Below are 19,266 nucleotides of genomic sequence, written 5' to 3' on the forward strand. Positions count from 1 at the left end.
TTATTTTATCAGACCTAGAACTGCCGTATCGGTCACTAACACAAATATTCTCGAAGGACTGCTGTGGGTCATTCAGCTCTCATTCCTTTGGATGCCTAGTTTCATGCTGTCCATTTTGAGGTTTGATTTAGCCTCAACAACCTCACCTTGGTTGGCCTCAATTAAAAAATAAGAATCTTATCACATCGCATTCAGGATGTGATGGTTAGAAAGCAAGCAAAATTGCGTAACAGCATTTATATCTGGAAACTGTGGTAAAATCAGCCTTTGGTTGCCCACCCACTGCTTGGTATCCACAGAGTAAACTTCATTCCATCTTAAAACAGATTACATGGAACCCAAATTGAAAAAAAAAAAGAAGAAGAAGAAGAAGATCATGAGGAAACCAAGCATAAATAGTTTTATTTATTTCTTTTCTTTTTTTTTAATTTATTTGTCAGGGAGAGAGAGAACAAGCTGGGGGAGCAGCAGGCAGAAGGAGAAGCAGGCTCCCTGCTGAGCAAGAAGCTGGATATGGGACATGATCCCAGGATCATGACCTGAGCTGAAGGCAGACACTTAACCGACTGAGCCACACAGGCATCCCAGATTGTTTTATTTTGTAATGAGCCCAAGGGATTATTAAAGCCACTCCTTGCCTGCGCCACGTGCCCTAAACTTGAGAGCCTGCTGGCATAGTGAAGGCATCGCTGCTCACACTGCAGAGCTTCATCGTCTGCCTTTATCAGTCAGGAATTTTTTATATCAAATTGTAGGAGCTCGCAGTTAAAGAATTCATTGATACCCTTTTGGCAGGACCAAATGTGATTTATAAGAGCTCAAAAGAAGGCCCCATACCCTGAGCCCACGTTTCTACATTGAAGGAGAAACTCCTAAAATAACTGGTGCCCCCTTCGAGGCATACAAAGCTTCTTCAGAACAGCAGGTGGGACCAAATACAGGAAACCCCCTCCTTGAGAGTATCGACGCATCCACCTGCCCTGAGAGGTTCGAGCTTATTTAGGTTCTGTATGGAAAGGCTCGTGTGAAGGAACTCGCGGAACCAGGGCCGCATCCAGGTCTCCCGTCGGGTCTTAGTGAATCCGCGCAGAACGGCGAAGCCGTGAGCTGTGCCGCACTCGGAGAAGGCTCGGCACCCGTTCTCTGTTGAGATCCTTCTGGAATCGTAATTTTTACAAGTTCTGGACTCACTTTCTTTCCTGCCCCAGGTCCCTGAGACAGTCAGTGCTTTCTCCAAAAGCCGAGTGAGCTTTAGGACGAAGCGCCAGTGTTGAGCCTCTCCGGCTTCTTCGAGAATGCCTCGCGTTGGTGGTGGGGCCGTGAGCACATGCCGCTAAGGACAGTGATGAAAACTTAAAATACTGTCCTCTCGATCAAGACTTTTTAGCCTCAAATAAATCCGAGATGTCAGGTTATACATACCCCTATGTGATAACCGCCGTAGTGACGCTGGCATCACGCTGCGCAAACGGAGCCCTCGTGGAGCCGCAGGATTACGTCACCAGAAGTCTGACTGACTTGCAAACGGAAGTCTGACTGACTTGCTACGAGCGGAGCGTTATTAGGAGCGGGGAGGGGTGATTCAGGACCACTCGGCTGGCCTCAGCTTTGCTTAAACTTCGCAGTTTTTAAAAACAGCCGTGGGTGCATCTATGGGAACCTGAATGTCATGTTCTAAACTCCTTTACAAACGGCGTCCTCAAAAAGGGGCGCCTGTGAGAACAGACTTTCTGTTCTCACGGAGAAGGCAAGTTGTGTTTTCACTGCTTTCTGAGAACATAAGGTTTCATGTTCTAAGACTTTTCACCCGTAAAGTTTTAAGAGTTACCCCTTAATAATTTAAGAACTCCTAAACAATTATTTACCTTACTGTTATCTGAAATAATGGAGAGTTGAAGAAATTCCACCTTTTAGAAAAGTTGAAGTTGATCTGATTGGATTTTAAAAATCTTTCTAAAGGCTGGGGTGTCCAGGGCAGAAACGGGTTCACGTTCCACCTCCCAGGAACATCATGTTAGGACACTGCAAGTTTATTCTTTTTCTTTTTTAAAGATTTTATTTATTTATTTGAGAGAGAGAGAACAAGAGCACAAGCCGGGGGGGACAGCAGGCAGAGGGAAAAGCAAGCTCTGCTGAGCAGGGAGCCCGATGCGGGACTCCATCCCAGGACCCGGGGATCATGGCCTGAGCTGAAGGCTGATACATAGACGACTGAGCCACCGGGGCACCCAACACTGCAAGTTTATAACCAAGAGCCTCTTCTCCAAAACCAGCCACCAGAGTTGTGGGTTTCTCTTGGTTGAACACTAAACCCTTGCTTGCTACACTGCAGATGTTGCTGCTCCTTCGTTTTAAATATATTCACAAGCCTATGTATACCACTTTACAGGTGAAGATCTTTTGTTAAGAAGTTAAAGTCAAGAGTGAACATAGTGGAAACAAACAGAATTTCCTTACCTTCATCACACTTAAACTGGAAATTGATGATCTCTGAACTGAAGCCTTCTTCACACATGATGTGAGGTCCACACTGAGGTCAAGCAAAATGGCACAGGGCTACCTACCACCCAGTTTCCTGATGAATGCAGCAAAGCAGCCCAGGAGATTGCCATTTTATAAATGTCAGCAGTCGGAACATTGCTAAGCTTGCAGTAACAGACTCAGAACAAAGGTCAGCAAACTTTGTCCGAAAAGAGCCAGGCCGTAAGGATTATAGGCTTTCTGGGCCCTGTGGTCTCCACTGCAGCCACTCAGCTCGGCTGTGAACAGTGCAAAAGCAGCCACAGACCATATAGATGTGAGTGAGCGAGGCTGTGTTCCAATAAAACCATTTACAGATGCTAAAATTGCAATTTCATATAATTTTCACATCACTACTAATCCTCTTTTGGGTTTTTTTTTTTTTCACTCAAAAACGTAAAAACTATTCTTAGTTCAAGAGCCACACAAAACCTGGTAGCAGGCTGGATTTGGCCCAGGGCCATAGTTTGCTGACCCAACTTAGAAAACTGGGAACAAGAGCTAGAGGTCTGAAAACCAGCGAGCTAGTTTAGTCATACACTTCACGGCTGACGATCGGAAGCTTTGGGGCATTGCAAATGTAAATACATCCTGTAAGATTCATTAAAAAGTAATTCGATGTAGTTTCTATGTTATGCACCATAGTGGACTCTTCTTTAGCATTTCTTTTTACGTAGAGAATGATGTTGGGGTTTTTAAAAAGTTTATTGCTTATGTATTCACAGATTATTCCACTTTTGGTTTTCACAAACTGAATTTAGAATGATGTATAAATTAATATTTTCTGAGGTGTGGAATCTTAACAAGAAATTTAACCATTTCCTAAGGCAAAAGTAGATTGAGTTGTTGTTCCAATTTATTTATTTTGCAATTTGTACTGACACTGTACTTATATATTTATTATACATAACTTTCTTGATATCACTTATGGATTAGAAGTATTAGTGGTTCTGTCTCACTATTTGCAAACAAATCTCCTTAAAAAAAAAAAAAAAGTATGCTCCAAATACCTGACATGGGCCAGAATTTCATGTTAAAAAAAAAGCTTCATTTTCATTTCTGATTAACTGAAGTTATGGATCCAAGTCATAATTGCCATTTAAGGTAAATTATCTTTAAAATCTTGCTGTATAAAACTATCACGTAAGTGTAAAGGATTCTTCTTATTCTTGGTACGAAGCAAATTATGAATTTTAAAGTGGAATGTGTTCCCCTAAAGTAAAATCCAAATTTTATTTCTACTGATATTAAAATTTTTTCTTCAAATTATAAAGCACACGAAAAATCCTAACTTTTTCTTTGAGAAGTCTTTAACCAATTATAAAAATGAATAAAACAGTACCCAGTTCTTTACATATTCTAAAATTGTAAGTGTTAAAAATACACCAGACAGCTCTCATGTTATTGGAAGTTTTTACTGATTCAAAGCCTTAATGCTAGAACAGCTACCATTTGCTTTTTGACATAATCCAAGCTATTCCAGTTGGATGTGGTTTGCCCAGTGCTACAGGTTTCTTTTCAAATCATCAATCTATAAGAAATGCACAATACTGCCCCATTTAAAAAAATATTCCAGAAACACTTTATCATGCTTCTATAAATTTGGCATCTTTTCCTCTGGTTTGGCTTATCGTGTATTGAAAACTGAGGTACTGGCCTAACTGGCTAGAGTCAAAAATGAAGCAAGACTGGTCTCTTCAGGTTTGGCCTTGACTCTAAGCTCCAGCCCCGCCCCACCCCACCATCTGTAACATAGTTGATTTGGCTGCAGGACAGAATCTGAAACTCCCTGAGACTAAAGTGAGACTAGGTTTTACAAGTGAATGTATTGCCTATGTTGAACCCAACTTAGTTGTTCATTGCATTTTGAGATGAAAGCACATCCTCCATTATATCTGAGTCTTTGGGACTTTCTGAAGGACACATTGCTCAAAATGTAAAGGGTCCACTCTATTACAACTAACTGGCACAACTTGGTGTTTGCCAAATATATGAAATTTGTATTTGTAGCTTCTCTGAACTATCTAGCTATGTTATAGTATACCAAATGAAGGGAATTATTATCCTATTTAGAATAAATTGAAAACAGCCACCCAGACTCTACCCATTACCACTTCCTACTTTCCAAACTACTAAAAATCTGGGTAGCAGACTTGTAGCAGTACAGTTGATATGGAAAAGAATCTAAATATGCAAACTAGGTTTATGACAAGATTTTGAGGAAAAATATTTTAAGACGTGTCACTAAAAACAAAGGAGCATGAGTTCTGTTACTGTTCGGTGATGCCAACTTTACAGAATATGTATAGCTGGTGAAAAAAGAATAGGTAAGAATCCAATGTGGTCTTTGATGCCTACAGCCTACGGCTCTCTAGAGGACTGCCTTGGACCCCTTGCAGTTGCTTCTCTCACATGAGCAGCAAAGTGAAAAGAGGTGAACACCTGGACCCTCCAGAAAGTTACTAGAAAAGGAAGACTGCCTCTTACACGAAGTCCATTCTTGGGTCAGTATTCCCAGAACATAGTGCGCTGTTAACAATGCATACATTCTTGGCCATCTCGAAGTGTCAACATCCTAAGGAATCTTTGGCTGATGGCTGAAGATTCTGACATGGGATGACCTAAATGTTCCTGAAATACTGAGTCTCTATGGTTACCAAGTTATTCATATACATCTCTTAGATCCCAAATAGACTATGATCAAGCAGGTCTGAGACCTTTCCTAGGTCTCTGAACTTGGAACTGATTCACTCTGATGCTGAATTGTGTAACGTATTTTTTAAAATGTTTCATGAATGATCTTAGTATGCAAACCATGGAAGACTGAAGCTGTGTCTTACGCCCATTACCCCCACTTCACTTTTAAGTGCCTAGCACAGTGCTAAGCACACAGTAGGTGCTCAATATTTGTCTAGTTAAAAAAAAATGTATTAAGGCTGTAGCTTGTTATAGCCTCAGGGTGTGTGTGTGTTTGTGTTACTGTTAATGACTAGGATATTTTGAAACTCATCAATACAGGCCATATAAGTTTATGCACAAATAGATTTCATTCTCAAATTCAGAGAGAGTATTCAAATGCTGGATGTATAATTTTATGGTCCCACTGTGATTCTCTGTATGTGTAACTAGAAGGTTAAAAGCATAATACAAGAGTGAAATAGTTGATGGAATTCCACGTTTAAATTGATTTTTCACCTAAACTACAGTTTCTGCAGCCAAAGTGAAATAAAAAATGTACTTGTATATGTTTGGAAAATAAATGATTTGTGACATGTATTGGTCACTTGTGCTGTGATGGGGAAAGACCCTGTCGTCATCCAAAACACTATGCATAACATTTCAGGACCCCGTTTTATATCTAAAATGTGGATTAAAAGCAAATATTGGTATGTTAAATCGTACATTCTCCTTAAAAAACCACTTTTAAAAATTACATATGAGAATATGCTAAAGATTAGCATGCACTGTTGAGCTATCTCCCCCATTATGCCGGAGTAATAAAGGAACCTTCTATTTTCATTTACATCGTGAGGGAAAAATTTAAGCTCTAGACCAAAAGAATTGGCTCCTATAGCTTTGAAGACATGAAGAGACCTATTTAGTTGGGACTGTGTGCATTTTTTTTTAATTCTCACATCATAAGAACAGGAAGCAAAAGAAAGAAAGAAAGCAGCTGTTTTATTCAATTATTCTCAGAAGAGAATATTCATAACCTGATTGTTACAAAAACTTACCTCACAGGCCATTCCTAGAATATGGCAATAGCTTAGGTAAAACACTGCTTTTTAATTATATTCATAAGAATAGGACTGTATCTGTAAAAAGACAATGATGACAAAGGAAGAAGAGGAGGAGGAGGAGGAACAGGAGATAGAAAAGGAAAAGAAGAAAAGCCCTTCAACAGGTACCGTTCATCCTTAAAACAGAGTCAAGTCTTCAACTTGGTTTTTCCACCCAGGAGCAGTTCTTCCCCCATCACCACCCAGAACACGGCAGAAAACATGAAGAACTTTGAAAAGAGACTAGAATCACATCCAAACTTTTTTTGAAAGTAGCCTTAATGAACACTCTCGTTCTTTTTTAAAAAGATCAAATTAGGTTACTTCTTAAAGTGTATCATTCAGCCAAAGACAATGGACCTGGTTTCCAATTTCAAGCCATTTTTTTCTTTTCTCAAAAATCCTGAAAATATACTCAAATATAAAATTTTCCTCATTTCCATCTACAGTGTTGCAACAAAAATATATGTATTTCATTTGAAAGAGTTTTGGCTATAAAGAGTAGTTGAATGGTAAAAAGCAATCTCATGGTCTTCATTTTTCTGTGCTTTATGCCCTTATTTTAATCTAGCAATTGTAATCCAGTTAAGTTCACTCCAAAGATTTTTTTAAAACTGTAATTTAAGATGTATAGTAAGTTTTTTGTTTTTTGGGTTTTTTGAGAGGAGAGAGCGCAGGGGGTTGGATCAGAGGGAGAAAGAATCTTAAGAAGGCCCCACACCCAGCATGGAGCCCAACATGGGGCTTGATCTCACAACCCTGAGATCATGAGCTGAGTCAAAATCCAGAGTCGGACACTCAACCAACTGAGCCACCCAGGTGCCCCAAGATATATATTAAGTTTTAAAAAGGCAATGTCATTAAGAAACTTCCAAATATGGGGGCAGGGGGCTTTCGATTCTCTTAATGACAATTTCAGAATTGGGGCAGAACCCTATGTGCCATGCAAAGGGTAAGTCTTCCTCCTCTGTTAATTTTCTTAGGAAGTTTCCCTTGTATAAAAAGAGAATGTCCTAAATTAACAGTAGGTCTCTATGTGCATCTAAACAAACACAAATACATAAGAAAGTCCACTGACTCCTCCTTCTTCTACTGTAGTGATGTTTTCAAACATTTGCTGAAATCCAGAGGCAAGTGAGTAGCTACTTCAACTGCAATGTCTTTTGATTAGCTGATTTAAATCTTCATTCAAAAATGAATCCCCTTGTGAAACTTCACTCTGAAAAGATATTAAAAGTGACTCATATTAAAAGGTCTTATGTCATAAGCAAAAGCCAAGCTATGAGCGAAACTGAAAATGGCAACAGCAGACCCTGAACCATCACGTGAAACCTGATAACGACGAGCACTGGGTCAGGTCCAGGACACACCCTACACTGAACAGTCTTGCACAACCCCCCAGCCTACCATCAACTCCTAAACATGAAAAAAAAAAATCTATAATACAATTAAGCAAGTTGGAATCGGTTAATAAGAGACATTTAGTTTTTATTTCATCTTTAAAAAAAAATAATGAAAAAATATCACATACCTTCCTTTTGGAACATGAAGATTTAACAGGAGGATTGAATGTCATTTCAGCCATGCTGTATGTCTCAAAAAGTTCTGCAGCAGATCTATAATCACAGAAGGGATGTAACACATCACCATATCTGTATAACCCGAAAATAATTAGACTGCACCCAAAGAGGACTCATTATTCTAAACCCAAAGAGTAAGGTATAACATAATCCTGCTCTTGAAACCAACAAACCAACACACTTGTAAAATAAATCCTAAATTCCCATGTAATGACAGTCTACCCAACTAAATCTACCTCAGAGAGGTCTGGTGTACATTTAGAAATACAGACTGGGGGCGCCTGGGTGGCACAGCGGTTAAGCGTCTGCCTTCAGCTCAGGGAGTGATCCTGGCGTTCTGGGATCGAGCCCCACATCAGGCTCCTCTGCTATAAGCCTGCTTCTTCCTCTCCCACTACCCCTGCTTGTGTTCCCTCTCTCGCTGGCTGTCTCTATCTCTGTCCAATAAATAAAAAAATCTTAAAAAAAAAGAAAAAAAAAAAAAGAAATACAGACTGGACAAAGGCAAGGCTGAGCAGAAGACCTCCAGCTCAGTGTGATCAAATCCCAACCTGGCCAGTTACGTGAACAATATGCAACTAAGGCACAGGGGCAGGACAAGTGAAGCATGGAGTTACCCTCCATGAATTGTACATAGCTCAACTCCTCACTACTCTGGATAAAAGCAAGGAGAGGCCATTCAGGACAGATTAAATGTCCATACCCATGGCATGTAAATGAATCCTTAGTGATTTGGGGTTGGTTCACATTCCCCGAAGATCAGCAAGGGCCTGGAGGGGCTACGATTACAGTCTCATCCCAAGCTCCCACCCTCCAGCCATCACGAGTCTCCTATCTCAAGCTTTTGGGATAAACCCATTCTCCTTCCTCCAGAGAAAGAAACTTCTGGCATAAACGAGGCAGACATTCAAGATCTGACGAAAACATGCCAGAAAAAGATCATGAATAAGAAAATTGACAGCTAACTGTTTTCTCCCTTAAAAAAAAAAAAAAAAAAAAACCAAGGCTGAAGGACAGATGGGAAGTTTGAGGGAAGAAAAAAGTAAACGGCCACTTTATTATTTAGTAAGGCCAAAAGTTATCTCTCTTCTACCCAGAAGGAAAAGGGTTCATGGAAAACTGGAGTTTCCACCTCATTTAGAGAGGGAGGAAGCAACTGACTTCGGCCATGTAAAAATACAGACCTATTTTGCCAGATGTCCCAGTACTCCAAGAGAAGCTGGAACTTCTGGGTGAATTTGTCCAATACTTAACATATAGCAAATAATTCAATTTTTGTTAACTCTGAAAAGGTCAGAATATCAGTCTGCTGGCCTACGAGTCACTTGTCTGAGATGTCCAAATTAGAGAAACCAGTGGGCTGCAAATGAGAAAAATCTACAGCAAAATATTATTTCGGAGAGGTGAGTATATTACAAGGGTGTCTTTTATGTCATTTCCTTTTCTGTTAATTGCCTCATTTTGTAGGGAAAAAGGTCATTATTTTTTCAACTTTTCTGTACTTCTGAAATTTTTCAGAGTAATAACTTGGAAAAGAAACTTCTCTCGGCAGGATCCTTCTCTCCATCTGGAGCATACAGTGGAAGCTCGGAGTACCGAGAACCAGCACATCAGGCCACACTGCACCGAGACAAGTGGGAGGCCCACAGAGAGGAAGTGCGGCCCCTCTGAGTGGCAGTGTTCCAAAGCACTTCTCTCTCTCCTCCCATGCTGGCCCCAACATAACCATTCGGCGGTGGGGAGGACTCTCACTGTGGTTGGACTCATGGATCTTCCCATATAGCAAATACGGCATTATCTTACTAACTGCTGAAGCTGAGTGTCAGGCATATGTGTTTTCACTATTCTTTCTACTTACTTGGATGTGCAAAACCTTTTATAACAATAAAAAAAAAACATTAAGTGATTACCAAAAACACTCTAACAAAATGTTTTCTCCTTAGAACAATTCAGGAATTTGAAGTGAGACCAAATCCAGATCAATGGGCACTTTGTTTTAAAACCTATCACTTTATAAAGCAGACTTCTCAGCGCGAACAGGGACCAGCTTGTGGTCTGACGACTACCTCCGGCTCAGCTCTGGTTTGAGCGCTTCCGAGCCTTCAGAGGGGGCTCCGGCGATCAGGTGAGCCGCAAATCTCTGCACGACGGGATGGTAATGTCTCTGGAGGACAAGCAGGACAGCCACGTTTTGCACAGGTCAGTACTTTATAAAACACTGGCTACAGCAAAGATTTTCTTTAATAAACACTATTTTAAAAAATTATATATGAATATGTAACTCACAATAACCACATACCGACAGAAAAAATATTCTCTTTGCTCACATGATGGCAACATGCCAAGTTACCAGTGACGCAGCTTAGTCTTGCTTTTACAGCATGAAAAAAAAATCAAGAAGCAATTTCACTTTCGGAGTGAAAAAAGTGAGTTCACAACAGGTAACACATTTGAAACTTATTTGCTACGAGTCTCCCTCTAATATGTCCGCACCGTAGGATCACAACAGTGCCGCCCTCTTGAAACTGAGGGGCTACCAGAGTTTCCTTGGGCAGGACCCAATACAAATCTTCCGCTCTGAATAGTGCTGGGGAAAGAGTCCAATCAATAATCTAAACTTCACCCCATAAAAATGTCATTTCCTGCCTCCTTAGAAAATGTACCTCAACACCCTAAAAAACAGTTACGAGCAAAGTGAAATGTAGACTATTATTAAAACAGGAATTCTCCAAAACGCCATACAAATGTAGACTATTAAATGTAGACTATTAAAACAGGAATTTTCCAAAATGCCATACAAATGTAGACTATTAAAACAGGAATTCTCCAAAATGCCATCCCAGAACAAAATTACATTGAGGACTCTGGCAATAATAACGACTTGCGGAAAAACCGGGAAACCCTGCTCACATAGGAAGGGCCATCCTTACCCGTAAGGCGTGCAATTCCCAAAGCGCAGTGTTCTGAGCATTACAGTACTCGGGTTCATCCAGCTCGGGAAGGAAAACCCCACTTCCCTGAGACTCATTGTCAAGCAACAGATCTGTTTTTGGGAAAGTCTGCAAAGATGTCACATAAAAAGAAGAATTAATTAAATTAATACTGGTAAAGAATGTTATTGGATTCTGTACTTTTATTTGAATTTAAATTTGATTTGATTTGATGCTTAAATATGAGCTATAAGCAGGGCACCTGGCTGGCTCAGTGGGTGGAGTGACTCTTGATCTTGGGGGTCATAAGTTCAAGCCCCATGTCAGGTATGGATAGAGCTTACTTAAAAAATAAAGTAAAATAATTTTTTTAAAAAGAGTTATAAACACATGTACTTTATAGCTGTATTTGTACTGACACACAAATGTATCCATTACCATTATTGTTGTAGAATAATGTATACCATAAAAAAGTTGTGTTGTCTGTGTATGTGTGCTGTACGCGTTTATATATGAATAAAAAAGTCTGCTGGAAGGAAACCCACCAAATGGTAAAAATGGTTCCTTCTGGAGAGTGTCAACAGGGGTGGGAATGCTTTCCTTTTGTAATTTTATATACTCCTTTTCTCACTGGATTTTACCATTCTGCCATTATCACAGTAATAATGAAAATAGGGGAAAAGGATGCAAACAAGACAGCACTGTTGTACTACCAGAACTTAGCTCTACTCCTTTGTATCATTACTTACATGCATTAATATTCTGTTAGTTGCTAAAATGCCAATGCTTGAATTTGGAAGAACGTGAAGAGCAAGGGTACAAAGACGCTTGATGAAAGCAAGGGCTCTCTGCTGAGAAACCTGCTTTCTGCGCTTAGTTAGCATGACGTCAAGGCACTGGAGTAGAATCCTGACACCTTCATTGGTAGCACCTACAACAGCAGATACACCCTTCAGGGCTGTTCTCATTACTTTTTTTTTTAATTCAACTAGGCAACCTAGAGTACATCATTAGTTTCAGGTGTAGTGTTCAATAATTCATCAGTTGCATGAAACACCCAACGCTCATCACATCCCATGCCCTCCTTAATGCCCATCACCCAGTTACCCCATCCCCCCACCCCCCTCCCCTCCAGCAACCTTCAGGTTGGTTTCCTATATAAGAGTCTCTCACGGTTTGTCTCCCTCTCTGATTGCTTTCCATTCTGTTTTCCCTCTCTTCCCTTATGGTCCTCTCCCCTATTTCTTATATTCCACATATGAGTGAAACCACATGATAATTGTCTTTCTCTTATTGACTTATTTCACTCAGCATGATACCCTCCAGTTCCATCCACGTCGATGTAAATGGGAAGTAATTCGTCCTTTCTGATGGCTAAGTAATATTCCATTATATATATATATATATATATATATATATAAAATATTCCATTATACACGCACACACACCACATCTTATTTATCCATTCATCTGTGGATGGACATCTGGGTTCTTTCCATAGTCTGGCTATTGTGGACACTGCTGCTATAAACATTGGGGTGCAGGTGCCCCTTCGGATCACCACATTTGTATCTTTGGGGTAAATACCTAGTATCATTACTTTTTCATTACACAACTTCACTGCACTCCAGAAAAACCCAAGACAACTGTCATACCTGTCCCGAATCATCTCCCTGACCAATGAAGTGGTGCTAAACTGCTCAGGAGACGCAGAGGGTTCTACCATAGCTCCAGTCAATTCCAGAAGTTCTCTCTCTCCAACTCTTATGTAAGGTTAAATACAGATGCGTGGCCCTCAGAGGCCAATGTTTTAATACGCGAATTCCGATTTCTCATTTCTCATTGACTAGAATACCGATCACAAGATATTCTTATTAAAAGGTAAGTATTAAAGACACACTATCTAAATGTACATACCTGCATGTAACTTGAACAGTGTTTTATACAGATGTGTATAAAATTTCATCGGATCAATATTGAGAACATCACCTTTGAAATTACAACAAACAGGTAAGTTACAGCCTCCAAAGATAAAGCAAACAAAACTTGATTAAGAAAATATTGTACCTTGCCCAGAAAGAATATGGAAAGCAGTGTGGACGCAGTGAAGGCTTTCTCGATAGCTCAGGTCCTTGAAAAAAAGGGAGAAAAGGACATTAAGGATAATAATCGCCAATCGTATCTTATGAAGTAGTTCATTAATAGCTACTCACACCAGACTCGATGACAGAATGCAGTACTACCAATAAATCATCAAAAAACTCCACATTTATAAGGTGAGCAAACCTAGAATCAAACAGAGCTTAGTCAATAGGTGACCTAAAAACAGAAATAAAATAGCTAGAAATTAAACTTGACTTTAAAGCCGTATTTTTAATATTCCTTATTTCATTGTTAGTTATGATGCAGATGGTAGTAATTACTGATACTTCTCATTAATTCAGAATGACCTTTCTAACAATTCTAACTCATCCACAGCTGGACACTACACTCACCAAGAATATATGAGGCACTAAACAAACTGAAAATATTTCAGAAATACTTCTGCCCGACAAAGCAAGTTGTTAGAAACAAACAACTCCCCAAGGAAAGTTGACCAGCTACCCCGTGTTGCTCTAACTCATAAAAGGGCCAAAAGCATCAGATTCTGGAAAAACGGGAAGCAGGGAAAGGGAAAGGGAGAAACAGACTTATTTATGGAATATGGAGCTTACTAAAGCTTTAAAAATAAAATGGAAAGAATAGTGGACCTAGTATCTAGTTCAGGCTCTGCAATTAATTGCCTATATAATCTTAGGTAAGTCACTTGTCAGTCCTGGGCCTCTGTTTCTAGAAACAACTGAGATACTCAGTAGAGTTATAGAGGAATCATCTGACCTACTGAATGTGAGAGCACTCCGTACAGTATAAAATCCTAGGCACTGATCTACTTAAAGCAAGATCTTTCTTTAACATTAGTGCAAGAGTCTTTGACACTATGTAAATCTTAGAACAAGAAAGAATCTTAAAAGTGATACATTCCCCGTTTACGAGTACAACTTTTTTGTGAAGCAACTGAGCTATATTTATCAACATTTAAAATGAGCAGACCCTCTGACCCGCAATATATGCACACAGGCACATAAAGGTATTTCCACTGCAGCATAGGGGCTGGCCAAATAAAAGTATTACTGATCTATAAAATGGAATATTCCAAATGTAAAAAAAAAAAAAAAAAGGTGGATATAATCATGCCAACATGGAAAGATACCCAAAGTAACCATTTTACCAAAACAGAAAAGCCAAGTTACAGAACAGTCTACATAGCAGGATTCCATCTGTGTGACAGAAGACAGGCAGACAGACTTATGTACATATATAGGAGGGGAACTTTTAATTTTTTAATTTTATATTCCTCTAAATCATTTGAAATTCTAAAGTAAGTAGGTATGACTAAAACTTTTTTATTTTTTATTTTTTTAAAGCTTTTTTAAATAAAGGAATTAGTCTTTGAAAAACAAACAATAGGTCCTATCCAATGTAGGAATAATCCCTTCCCTGACCAACCTCTCTCTGAAAGTTTTCAATAACAAGGTCCAATTACTTTATAATCCCACTGCCAAAGAGCTCTAGTCATTACAAAGAAATTTCTTATACTAAATAGAACTTGCCTTTTCTCTCTCTTCTAACTGTAAGTCCTATTTCTAAAGTTGTGCTGTCCAATGACGACAGCCACCAGCACACGTGGATATTAGGCATTTAAAATGGGAATGGCCCAGGGGCGCCTGGGTGGCACAGCGGTTAAGCGTCTGCCTTCGGCTCAGGGCGTGATCCCGGAGTTACGGGATCGCCCCACATCAGGCTCCTCCGCTAGGAGCCTGCTTCTTCCTCTCCCACTCCCCCTGCTTGTGTTCCCTCTCTCGCTGGCTGTCTCTATCTCTGTCGAATAAATAAATAAAATCTTTAAAAAAAAAAAAACGGGAATGGCCCAAACGGAGACACTCTGTGTAAAATATCCACCAGTTTTCGTGNTTCCCTCTCTCGCTGGCTGTCTCTATCTCTGTCGAATAAATAAATAAAATCTTTAAAAAAAAAAAAACGGGAATGGCCCAAACGGAGACACTCTGTGTAAAATATCCACCAGTTTTCGTGAAAAAAAAAAATACCAACATCTCAATAACTAATACTGATTGTACATCAAAATATTTTAGATAAACTGTGATAAAATATGTTAAAATTAATTGTACCGGTTTTTTACTTTTTTAATGTGACTAACAGAAAACTTTAAATCACCTAAGTAGTTCACATTATAGTTCTATTGCAATGTTCTACAGGATACTACCTCAAAAACCTGGAAAACTATCACAACCACCGTTATTCTAGTTCGCATCCCCCAGTAGAACATACCGAGAGATTTCTCTTTACAGGAAAGATTGCATGGGACTCGAAAGAGGATGTGCAAGAAGGGTTAGATCAAACTTAGGAGTCGCCTGCATGGACCACTCAGAAGTCTGACAGTGGATAACTGACCACAGTGCAAAAAGAATCAAGAACTGAGAGATGAACCTTCGGGACCCCCAGAACTTAGCAAAACGAAGGAGTTACTGAAGGAGATTTAAAAAATAAAAGGCCTGAGATGAGAAAACTAAAAAAACAGCATTATCCAATGGTTTCAAGGAAATGCTGGTGACAAACAAAAAAGGGAAAGGACACTGGGTCATCATTAGTGAACCTTGGTTAATAGTCATGGCTTTTTTGGTCTTATTTATTTAGAAAGAATCGAAAAGGCTTCAACCTACACAGCCCTTACTTGGCAAGGCCTTCTAGAACAGATGGCAGGAGAGGTGACCTCTGGGCATTCTTCAATATTCTGAAGTAGGTCACAAACACAATATTCAAAGTCTCTGTGTGCTGGCAGAAAAAGCAGACAAAATGACTTGAGTATAACCCCTTACACCCTTTCTCCTGAGTTACCACAACAATGACAGTCAAAGCTCAATCTTTCTGTCCCTTCCCAACCCTCTCCACAATCCAATCTCAGGAGTTTCAACAAAACAGAATGAAGACATGTACCCTGCGATTTCGTGAGACCAGCAATGATCACATCGAAGCCTCGGGAGACAAACCAAGATTATACAACTCCAAGTTGAAACAATAATCTCTAGTTAAAACCATTTAACAAAACATTTTAAAAGTGTGAGAGAATGTGAAACTGCCTACCAGTTTAAGTTTCCTCTCAGTGCTCTCTGAAGCTTCTGCCTCCAGAAGCTCTCGCTCTAGTTTCTCTTCTGCTTTCTTCCACTGGAAAGAGACGGAAAGAAAAAGAGCATATAGTGCTGAGCAAAAAGGCAAGCTTCAAAGAGGCATAATATGTACATACTCTGAAACACATACCCTAGACTGTCTGTGAATACAAACACGAGCAAAAGTACACAGACCTGGAGAAGCAGCACACACACACCAACCCAAGACAGCGGCTGCCTCCCAGGTGAAAGCGCAGTCTCCCGGAGAGGGACAAAGGGGACTCTAACTCAATCACTGATGGTTTCTTCTCAAGAACAAAACTGAAGTCTTAATAATCTTACTGTTAAACCATCTATAACATGGAAATTAGTCATCAACAATACTTCCTAAACACATTTACACACAGTGCATAAAACCAGATACTACAGAGAAATTCAACAAAATAGCAGTTTTTTCCACCTCCTTTGCTGTATGAGCAGCAAATAATGGTTGCTAAGTCGACGGAGGCGCAGGGGACTGACTGGGGGAGAACTTCCTTCCTTCGTGCGACATTAAGGAGCTGCCATGTACTTAGTGGGTCTTTTCTCTCCCCACACAGCTACGTACATGCTGTTTCTAACAGGGATAACCAATTTATATTAGGATAGTATGGTATAAATAATTGAAATATTTACCTTCATTTGTTTCCAATTAAGTCTATTTTGGTTCTTCCGCCCCATTTTCAAAATTTATTAGGCACATTCAAAGATGGATATCCCTGAAAACTATTTTTTGTTTTGTTTTTATAAGCAATTTGATAACCCTAATAAACTATTCAGAAATGTTTTGAGAAGTAATAATAACGATGCTGGTGGTGGCAATTCATGTTTATACCGCATGCCCAGTATCACACACTTGCTAAGTGCTTTACATACATCATCTTATCAAGATGCGCAGTGACCCATGAGGTAGGTGCTATTATTACTGGGTCCATTTCTCAAAATTAAAAAAAAAAAAAAGTTTCATACTAAATAAACAAGGTGCTGGAATTTCAATCTAGGTTTCAAATACAAGCCAATAAAGAAACGTGGTTCAATTAACAAAAACCCACTTTGTTGCCAAATCTACATAAATATCGCCTTCCTGGTCAAGGAAGGGATCTGTGTATTACAATGAATCTAAGACAATCTGAAGAACAAAAAAAAATAAAAGCCAGCACGACAAGGAAACTTCTTCAACTGCTCTTTTTGCCAATAAATTATCAGTTTAATTAATAAAGCAATAACCGGGAAAAATAAAATTTTCTAAATACTAGGTTTTGACACATTTATGATTTAATTATGATCTCTGCCTGCGCCTACACTATGATTTTAATCTCAAGTCAAACAAAAAAGGAAATCAATCAAACCTTTCTCTGCATTCTTGATAGAGTTTTTCTCTTTTCCTTGAAAGTCATGAACTTTTTTGGTTTATTAATGTCCTCGGTATCTTTTTTCACTTCCACTTCTTTGATTCTTAAGCACAAGAATGTCTTTAACATCTAATATGAAGAAAACACAATATACAATATTTATATTGCCCTCAAAACCTTTATACAGAAAAGGATTTAACAATGTTTTTCCTTCCTTTGTGCCAAAAAAAACAAACAAAAAAACACCTGAGACATCTTTTATCACATTTCACACAAAGTTCTATTATCTTATTGCTAAACATATTCAGTAATCTATGTCTATAACAGGACACTAGTATTTGGCTAAACACACACAACATTATTTTGCAGTGTAACGAGTAGAAGAGAGAACACACTACCGGCATGGGTAGATAGGATTATAAAGAGCAGACAGGCCAGAAAAAGGTTTGAACCAGTATGGAAGGAGAGGATGTAAAGTAGGTATTTCTAAACCAGGTTTAATTTACCAGACCTGCCTCCATTTTGCGGTCAGCAGTTCTAATCTTCATTTTTTTCCCACAATTAAAAATAAATAATAAATAAATTTAAAAAACATGTAGACCAGTGTTATTAATTTTAAGACAAGTTATTTTCCTTTAAGCCAATGGGTCTCCAACTTCAGCAAACATTAGAACCATCTGGAGGGCTTCTTAAAGCACAAACAGCTGGGCCCCCTCCTGAGTTCCTGATTCACTAGGACTGGAATAGGGCCCCACAATTTGTATTTCTAATTCCCAGGTCATGCTAGTCCAGGAACCACAATGAAACTACTGCCTTAAGTCATTTAAGAAATCCAGAAACTACTTTGGAAATTGGTGTTTTGTGTACTACAGCAACCACCCAAGCACAAAGACAAAAGAAGTTCAAAATTCTAACTTTCGGGGCACCTGGGTGGCACAGCAGTTAAGCGTCTGCCTTCGGCTCAGGGCGTGATCCCGGCGTTACGGGATCGAGCCCCACATCAGGCTCCTCTGCTATGAGCCTGCTTCTTCCTCTCCCAATCCCCCTGCTTGTGTTCCCTCTCTCGCCGGCTGTCTCTATCTCTGTCAAATAAATAAATAAAATCTTTAAAAAAAAAAAAATTCTAACTTTCTCTGGAAGAAACCACTCTACTAACCTCCTTCAGTCACAGCAGCATTCCTGGAAAAAACATGAGAACTACAGGTTTGTATTATTTTGATGCTACGATATGTACATTTGAAAGAAAGCGGATATTTCAGTTCACAGGGCTTAAAGCACAGAATGGAAAAAAGAAAAGAATTAAAAGCAGAAACAGCAAACATGAAGTCATTCTAAGTGCCAGGAAGAAGAACAGGAGTATTCTGTAGGTATTCTATGTGCTCATAAAACATTACCTACAAATAAAAAAATAACTCCAGATTAAAGATGGTCAACTAATCTTTGGCAACGGCACCAAGAATATACAATGGGGAAAGGATAGGCTCTTCAATAAATAGTGTTGAGAAAACTGGATATCCACATGCAAAAGAATGAAACTGGACCCGTTTTACACCACCCAAAAAATTAACGTAAAAAATTAACTCAACAGCAAAATACAAATAAGCTGACTTTAAAAACAGGCAAAACACCTGAACAGACATTTTTCCAAAGAAGACATACAACAAATGGCCAGTAGATATACAAGAAGGTGTTCAACTGCACTAATCATCATGGAAATGCAAACCAAAACTACAATAAGAAATCACTTCATGCCTGTAAGAATGGCTATTATCAAAAACATAATAGGGGCGCCTCGCTAACTCATTCAGAGGAGCATGCGACTCTTGATCTTGGGGTTATGAGTT

General features: G+C 39.2%; 2 protein-coding genes across 2 annotated transcripts in view; one reads left to right on the forward strand and one right to left on the reverse strand.

Annotated features, from left to right (window-relative positions):
- Positions 1–2,318, forward strand: part of LOC100479318 (1-phosphatidylinositol 4,5-bisphosphate phosphodiesterase epsilon-1) — a 100,670-nt gene extending 98,352 nt beyond the window's left edge. Inside the window, 1 exon segment of the mRNA XM_034663611.1 lies at positions 441–2,318. The gene's annotated coding sequence lies outside the window, so the exon portion shown is untranslated.
- A 3,975-nt stretch (positions 2,319–6,293) lies between these two features.
- Positions 6,294–19,266, reverse strand: part of NOC3L (NOC3 like DNA replication regulator) — a 29,244-nt gene continuing 16,271 nt past the window's right edge. The window contains 12 exon segments of the mRNA XM_002916092.4: positions 6,294–7,448; positions 7,450–7,518; positions 7,831–7,915; positions 9,946–10,043; positions 10,810–10,938; positions 11,559–11,740; positions 12,727–12,798; positions 12,877–12,940; positions 13,023–13,095; positions 15,599–15,699; positions 16,009–16,089; positions 17,420–17,551. Of these exon segments, the coding sequence (XP_002916138.2) occupies positions 7,389–7,448; positions 7,450–7,518; positions 7,831–7,915; positions 9,946–10,043; positions 10,810–10,938; positions 11,559–11,740; positions 12,727–12,798; positions 12,877–12,940; positions 13,023–13,095; positions 15,599–15,699; positions 16,009–16,089; positions 17,420–17,551 (1,146 nt within the window). The 3' untranslated portion in view covers positions 6,294–7,388.

The sequence above is a fragment of the Ailuropoda melanoleuca genome, chromosome 6, assembly GCF_002007445.2.
Source record: "Ailuropoda melanoleuca isolate Jingjing chromosome 6, ASM200744v2, whole genome shotgun sequence".
In the NCBI taxonomy this organism is placed as follows: Eukaryota; Metazoa; Chordata; class Mammalia; order Carnivora; family Ursidae; genus Ailuropoda; species Ailuropoda melanoleuca.